The 8,397-nt window shown below is 39.5% G+C and overlaps 1 protein-coding gene across 1 annotated transcript in view; it reads right to left on the bottom strand.

Moving 5' to 3' along the window:
- Positions 1-939: 939 nt before the first annotated feature.
- The window catches only part of SPRYD7 (SPRY domain containing 7), a 15,449-nt gene continuing 7,991 nt past the window's right edge, over positions 940-8,397 (bottom strand). The window contains exons 3-5 of the mRNA XM_009277173.2: positions 6,778-6,944; positions 5,012-5,114; positions 940-2,184 (exon numbers count right to left, since the gene is read on the bottom strand). Coding sequence (XP_009275448.1) covers positions 2,087-2,184; positions 5,012-5,114; positions 6,778-6,944 — 368 coding nt within the window. The 3' untranslated portion in view covers positions 940-2,086. The remainder of the gene's footprint in view (positions 2,185-5,011; positions 5,115-6,777; positions 6,945-8,397) is intronic.

Here is an 8,397-nt window from a genome sequence, read left to right as displayed (position 1 = left end):
CTGGAGCAGGCTCCTGGCAGGACCTGTGGACCCGTGGAGAGAGGAGTCCGCGCTGGAGCAGGTTTGCTGGCAGGACTTGTGACCCTGTGGGGGACCCACGCTGGAGCAGTCTGTTCCTGAAGGACTGCACCACGTGAAAAGGACCCACGCTGGAGCAGTTCGTGAAGAACTGCAGCCCGTGGGAAGGACCCACATTGGAGAAGTTCGTGGAGAACCGTCTCCCATGGGAGGGACCCCACGCTGGAGCAGGGGAAGAGTGTGAGGAGTCCTCCCCATGAGGAGGAAGGAGCGGCAGAGACAACGTGTGATGAACTGATTGCAACCCCCATTCCCTGTCCCCTTGCTCCGCTGGGGATAGGGGGTAGAGAATTCCAGAGTAAAGTTAAGCCCAGAAAAGAGGGGTGGGGAGAAGGTTTTTTTAAGATTTAGTTTTTATTTTCTCATTATCCTACTCTGATTCGATTGGCACTAAATTAAACTAATTTCCCCGAGTCGAGTCTGTTTTGCCCATGACGGTAATTGGTGAGTGGTCTCTCCCTGTCCTTATCTCGACCCACAAGCCTTTCATTATATTTTCTCTCCCCTGTCCAGCTGAGGAGGGGAGTGATAGAGCAGCTTTGGTGGGCACCTGGCATCCAGCCAGGGTCAACCCACCACAGAAGCCTCTGCCCTAGCAGGGACAGCTGCACCCAGGTCTACTGGGGAAACTGAAACGAAACATACGAATGTTTCATTTAATTAGATTAGGTATCTGACCACAGCAAAGCAGAGCAGATTTCAAGGGGAGACTATAAAACAAGACTCTAATCTGCCGAGCTTTATACCATAATGCATCATTCCTTTCAGGCTGAAAAGTTCTACCCAACATTGTCATGTGATAGCAAGGCTAAAAGGAAAACACAGGCCACTCAGAATGAAAAGACAGATGCAGAAAGTCATAAGGTGAAAGGCTTTGAGAAAGCTGTTTGTATTTGAAAATTTCAGAATCAGATAATTTCTAAAAATATTTAAATAAAATTGTTCATTTATGCAAATGCATTAACCCAGGAAGAGCCAAAACCAAAAAACAAACATCCAGTATGAAGATTTTCTTTACAATAAAAATTCTTCTAGGAAGTATATTAAATAAGACAAGAGGGGAAAAAAGCATCTCACAATTTATATTCAAGGGCATCACATTTTAGAACAATGTCTTAGCCATTAATCATTTATAAATGATTCACAAAGAAATTAAATACGCTATTCCATAAAAGAATAATCTAATTTACAGTTTAGATGTAAGGCTTCACCATAACATCTCATACCCTTCAGCTGGCACTTTGCATACCCAAGTTGAGTGATCTGTACTTACTCTCCTACCAGAGTAACGCAGCACGGTGGTCCTCAAAGACACAAGTAGTGTTCAGGTTTACTTTTTAAGGTTCAACAAAAAAGTATTACTAGAAAGTGTCCTACTATTTGTCACAATAAAAGCAAATGAAAAGCTAGGAGAAATACATGTTATATCTGCCAGTCTAAGATTGAGGGAATGGATTAAATTACACCTTGAAAAAAAAAAGAAAAAAAGAAAAAAGTATCTAGCTGCTAGTTATGCCATCGTATTATTAGTCATTGTGCATAACTGGGACACCGCAACTCCAAATCACAGACTAGAAACACGGTGCTTCCTTTAAACAAAGTACATAACTTCTGTGTGAAAAAAGTTGGGGGAAAAAATCATGAGAACTATCCGTCTCCATAGCTATCATATGCATAAGAACTACTTGCTTTACAGAGCTCCAGTTTACTCAAAATACTGAATTTAATACTGATGTCAATAACATCCTTTAGTCTCCTTATGCATCAAGTACAAATCAGAGAAAAACCCTGCCCCAAAACACTCATTTTCAACCACAAAACATTGCCAGAAATCTCGTATTTGCAACACAGTTACCTGGTGTTGCAGTTAACATATTAATTCTGCAGACAACAGTCACAAGTACTTACTAAAAATACAGATATGTTTCCTAAAAGTAAAGTGAAGCTTCATTTAAGATGACAAAGCTTTTGTAACAGTGCAGGGTGCAAATTTTCAGTATGAAGACATTCAGAAGATTTGCTGCTCAAAGAGGATCTTTTCAAACCCTGGTGGAGGTGTATGATAAAATTCACTGAACTGACAATCCAGAATGGCACTGTCATCAACTGCAGAAGAAAACCAAACAGAAGGAATTAGAGAAGGAACACTTACAGTTTGATCCTCTATTACACCGTCTCACTAGATTATATACTATGCTCAAACCATGAAGAATATTCTCCAAGACATCAATTACATATAGACAATACAATTAAAAGAAATCTCTTCAACAAATTTGCTAAAGCCCTACACACATACCCAAGGAGAGCAAATCATCTTTCTCTTATGCTGTTTACTTTAGACGGTAATGGTCCTTGGCGAACTTAATGAGAATGCTACCTCTGATTTCACTGGGAGTGTTAGCAGGGCTTCAGGCAATTCCCTCCAAATTTTCTACTCTATTTCTCCAGAAATCTACAGATTAAGGACACTACCAGATCCATATTGCAGGGCTGTCACCTCCTCAGCTGCATATTTTTCCCTCCACTTACTAATTCTGCTGGAGCGTCAGCTGTCTGCAATGATTTTTCTGGAGGTTTACAAGGTTTCAGATGTCTGCAATGGTTGGTGTCAGAGCATCTGTTTTAGCATGCAATCCAAAGAGACCTTCTTTGACTGCTTCTTTAAGTTGGAAGTTAATGGTTTTTTACAATACCTCTCCCAGTTTTGGACCCCCTGCATAATCTGAGACACAAGTGTTACTATCTTCAATGTAGAATATAAAAAAGAAACTGCTGAGGATTTTCAGAGCAAAGCTTTCATGTATTGAATTAGCAAACTGAAATACCCAACCAGTCAGAAAAGCAAGATGTCTTTCAAAGACAACTTCTTCCAAGACGAACTTGGTACATTAGCAACATTAGATCAAAACAAAAAAGCTTCATCTCCTATTTTGGTTTGGAATTTAGATATCTCAGGGCCAAGGTAGGAACTTTTCCCTCCTAGGCTCCCTTAAAACTCCTGTTATATTTGTACAGCTCTGTAGTACTTACACAGTGTTTGCATCTCACTTCCGCAAAAGTGCCTGAGGTGCAGCTGCTGGTTAGGGAACAACCTTTAAGTCCATTCTTCTGTTCTACATTCTCAAGCTAGACAGTGTGTTTGCCTGCTGTTTCTTTTAAAAAGATATCTATAGTTCTAGTCTGAATTATGGATAAACGCTTAAGAAACTCTCTTCTCTATAGTCAAATCCTTTCACGTGACTAGAAGAAGTGCACATTAAATTAAGGACATTTATAGTTAAAGTTTATACCAAGTAAGTACCATGCAAAAGCAATTTGCAGGCTTCAACTGTTATAGCTATATGTAGGAGACACGATAATTATGATGAAATTATGCCCACTTGTGGAAGATGATAATAAGAACTTGGCAATAAAAGGTGACTGCATTCCCCAGGCATGGAACTCCTTTAGTCAGAGAAAAAGGTGATTTACAGCAGGCTAACATGCCACCAAATGTTTTCTGAAAGCAACCTGCATTCTTCATGCTATGTAACACCATTTCCAAAATACAGGGAGGACGCAACAATCAATTTTCACACGGCAACTCTTTTCCTGCTTGCTCATGAAGCTTTGTGCACAAGGCGATCCCGCAGCGCTGCAGGGCAGCTACTGTCTGCCACAGCATTGTAGCAGCGCCATCATGTGGCTTAAGAACACGTCACAAAATGACCATATAAAACAATTTCCACTCTAATAGCTTGGAAAGATACAATGTATCAGCTACATTCATAGACTTCAAAGGCTCTACAACACATCTAGAGTATTTTCTTCCTGTTCATAAAATTCAATATTACAAATGTATCAAGATATAAATGGGAACATGCCAACAGTTCATTAGGAACCAGCCATGAAATGAAAAAATTATCCACATCACATAGCCAATAGTATCTCAAGAGCAAAATTATTTTGGAAGAGGCTACTACTTAGATGAAGCTCACACTGGAATAAAGATAACGTGGAGATGGCTGTAGGTGTGATACAGGGAATGCAATGAGCAGTTACCATTTGCTGTAAGTTACAAGCCAACACAGAGCGTAGCGTCGATCATGCACTGAGCTAGGGGAAGTGCTGCCTTTCAGATGAGATGTTAAACAGAATTCTGACTACTTGGGAACTACAAAACCACCGCCAAGTTCTGGAAGAGTAAATTGTTAACACATGTCTTGGCCAAATTCCAGCTTCCATAATTCATAAATTCTTTCTTAAACTGCCTATGCAGGGATTAATTGGATACGGTATTTGTTTCTTGTTCAAAACTGCTGTGTTGTATTGATGGTTGCTGGCAAAACAGCTACCACAATTTGCTCACCAATTGTTGGATTTCAAAACTGGGCATCAATTTGGTATAGCAGCAAAGAGCTGTACCACTATACAGCAAGCAGCTGTACTAGTACTACATAAAAGTTATTACTTCCGTAAGAAAATACAAACAGCAATTCAGTATCCATTCTTATTTAACACTGAATGCATTTATGAAGTATGTGAAATTAATAGGCATAAATACCAAGCTTCAGAGATAAATCAGATTAGCCCACAAGTCTACATTAGTTTGAATTTGTTGTTTTTCTTTTTTTCAGCTGCTTCACAGTTTTTTTATCTGGCAGTTTTTGGACTGAGTGCAGTAACTCCCCAGCTTGTTGGATGTGGTCACTGTAAGTAGTCAGTAAGCGGTGTGTTCTTTTCCTAGCTATTAAGCAGCATTAAAAATGAGGTGAAAATACACTTTGTATTTTCCCGAGTTTGTATTTTCAGGCAATTTATTGTTGTAGTTGCCAAAAATAAATGATTGATGTGTGTTCCATTTAAGTGGGAAGAGGAATACATAGCTCACAAGACAGACTTGGTACAAAAACATTGTCCATACTGTGAAACAGTTTGAAAATCTCTGACTTACCATAGACCACTGGATAGACAGTCCCTCGGATTCCTGAAGCTGGACAATGCATGTTCTTTCCATTTAAATATACATTTAATTCTACATGGTCATATGTAATGCCCTACAAAGTACAGAAAATTAACACAAAGGCATCAACAAATTTATACACATAAGATTGCTACTTAATTTAGCTTTCTTAGCCATGGGCAAATTTTAACACCATTATGCAAACCACAGCATCCTAGAAAACCTCACTTGAAATATTCCTGCAAAGGACTAGAAGTTAATAAATGACAAGTAACATAGTAACATTTGTACTTTCAAATACTCAGGATTCCTTAACGCTCATTCAGTTTGGATGCAGCACAGTACTGCACACCGCATCTTACTAAGTTTACAAAACAAATTTCCAAACTATTCTTCACCATGTTAAAGAAACACAAAATTTTCAATTATTTTGAATATTAAGCAGTTTGCAGTCGTCTTGTTTATATCTCCTCATGGAAATAACTTTAGTAAATAGTGATGCTATGAATTAAGTTTATCTGTCCGTACTTCCATACGGAAACCTCTTCCAGCTCATTTACTCTACCAGCAGCAACAGACCATGGTTTCATACAGAACGCTATAAATATGCTAACTACAGAGCAGAAAGCAAACACTAACACGGCAATAAATTACTTGTTAGCTAAATGATTTTTCTCACTGTTTTGGTATGGCTGAGTGTGACAATTTGTGTTGTCATTCAGTACTTCAGAAATCTATTTTCGTGACCCAACAAAATAAATTGAAATTTATGAAAACTGGGGAGTTAGCAGTAACACATCAGCTACTTTTTTGTGAAGAGTTGAAGCTGTTCAGACTACATAGGTTGACCAAACACTGAAACAGTCTGCAACCCCCCAAAAAAACAATTTCAGAAGGGGATTAAAAGAATAATATAGCATCTGAGGATGAAGGATGGAGGTGTCAACCTTAGCTGTTTGTGGCTTCTAAAGATGAAATTTCTAACCATTGCTATATAGAGCCAAGGTTACCCAGCAAGAAAAAGTAGTGGTGATAAATGGTCTAAATTTCATTGCATTGCTCCCATGTATTTTTGAAAATAAGTCTCTAAAAGGACATTGAGAAAATGACAGCAATAAACCACAACCCTTTGAACAAAGCCACTTAAAGATGTTTTGAGAAACCTGGCATAGCAAGGTACAAAAAATCTTAAGATTCTCCATTTGCTCTCATTCTTAATGATTTTCCCAGTGAGCATTACCCCCTCCCCACTTAATCCCTCTCCTTTCCTACAAAAGTTTGGCTAAAAATACAATTCATTTATCACCCAGGACCTATCTCTGCTCAGCTGTCCTTCTAATCATTAACCAGTTAGCTACAGGATCTTGAATTCAGCTGGGCATGATGCATAGCTATGTAATGCATTCCAGCACATTATTTGTTCAGGAAGGTCCCATCTCAAACAACATAGGATCCTTGGGATGGGAGTTATCTGTCAGGTAGATACTGCAACCAGACTGCAACAGAGCATTAGAGGCTACTTTTCAAACACCAGTAAAGTCTGTCCCTCATTCAGAAACATATCAATGCTGAGAATGAAGTCCACTGATATTCAGGCTGCTAATCCATTCAAACACAATGGGAGTTTGTATCAGCACTTTCCAAACCAGGAGATGCAAGCCAAGCAATTTGACTGAAACGGGCAGTCTGACCAGAGAGCTGTAAATAAGAGGAATCTGGGAACAGCTGGGGAAGTAAAGAAGCCTTAAGAAACTCACCACCACATCGCCCTCCTGAGGAAGGTTGTTTGCTGGCAGTCTATTTTTCTCCTCATTGTTATAGTAGAGAGCTCCATCATTTCTCATCACCAGGCTATGGACATCTCGACCAAGTGGAATTTGATTCAAGTTTGCTTTCTGGGTTGCAACTCCAATACCCCAAATCCCTAAAATGTGACATTAACATGGTAAGAAAAAAACCGATTATTTTCAAGACTATCTGACTGAAGCAGGACAGCGTAAAGAATGTGTTTTTAACTAGTGCCATGGTGGTACTACCAGTAAATACCCTTGGAAATACCAGTACTATTGTGGGTTAGCCCTGGTAGGCAGCTAAGCACCACCCAGCCACTCACTCACTTCCCCCCACAGGCCCCAGCGGGACCAAGGAAGAGGAAAGGAAGAGTAAAACTAAGAAAACTTGTGGGTAAAGATAAAAATTGTTTAATGAGCAATGGAGAAGTGGAAGAAAGAAAGAAAACAAAAGAAAACAAAACAAAACAAAGTGATGCAATGGCAATCGCTCACCACCTCCCATGGGTATACCGATGCCCAGCCAATTCCCAAGCAAAAGATGGCTAACCTCCCTAAATACCCTCCTCTCCCTTTTGTTGCTGAGCATGACATTTTGTGGCATGGAATACCTCTGGTTAGTTCGGGTCATCAGCCTGGTTGTGTCCCCTCCCAACCTCTTGCACACCCCCAATCTTATTCACTGGAGGGGCAGAGTGAGAAACAGAGAACGCCTTGATGCTGTGCAAACACTGCTCAGCAATAGCTAAAACACTAGTGTATTATCAGTTATTGTTTTGGTCACAAATCTAAAACACAGCACCATAGGAGCTGCTATGAAGAAAATTAGCTCCATCCTGGCCAGACTCAGTACAAGCAGTCACAAGAGACTGAAGATAAACAGCATCTATCCTGAAAAAGAAGGATTCAGAGAGTTGTAATGACTTAGCTTAACTTTTATTCCCAGAAAAATATTGAAAACAAACTTTGAGACTGTAGGAGGATGTAAAAAATAAATCCAACTAGCATGGATTTATGAACAACACAGTTTCCCTTTCCAGCTGGCTAGACTAGTCTTAGGGAAAAAGAAGAAATTGTAAATATGCTAGATCTTGATTTGGTAATGTTTTTGAAACTCATACAATATTGAAATAGTCAAATTACAAGAACATGGTCTAGACAGTTACAGCAATATGAATGCACAACTGGTTAGAAAACTGTACTCCAGGACTACACATCAGTAGTCAAATCAAAAAGGATGACTCAAGTGGGGTCTGAGGTTTTGCATTGAATGCACAAGGTCAGATACTGTTCCATATTCATGTCAATGATTTGGATAACATGACAATGTGCTTATTAAACGTGCTGCCAATACCAACCTGACAGGACTGTAAGCTCTTCAAGAGGCCCCTCAAGTTTTAAATGATCCTGACAAATCTATTAAACGTGCTGCCAATACCAACCTGACAGGACTGTAAGCTCTTCAAGAGGCCCCTCAAGTTTTAAATGATCCTGACAAATCATAATCATTAAGGTTGGAAAAGACCTCTAAGATCATCGAGTCCAACCATCAACCCAACACCACCATGCCCACTAAACCATAGGTCC

Source organism: Aptenodytes forsteri, unplaced genomic scaffold (assembly GCF_000699145.1).
Source record: "Aptenodytes forsteri isolate BGI_AS27 unplaced genomic scaffold, ASM69914v1 Scaffold145, whole genome shotgun sequence".
Classification (NCBI taxonomy): domain Eukaryota; kingdom Metazoa; phylum Chordata; class Aves; order Sphenisciformes; family Spheniscidae; genus Aptenodytes; species Aptenodytes forsteri.
Note: the sequence above shows the minus strand (reverse complement) of the source record. Positions and strands in the feature narration are given on the sequence as shown.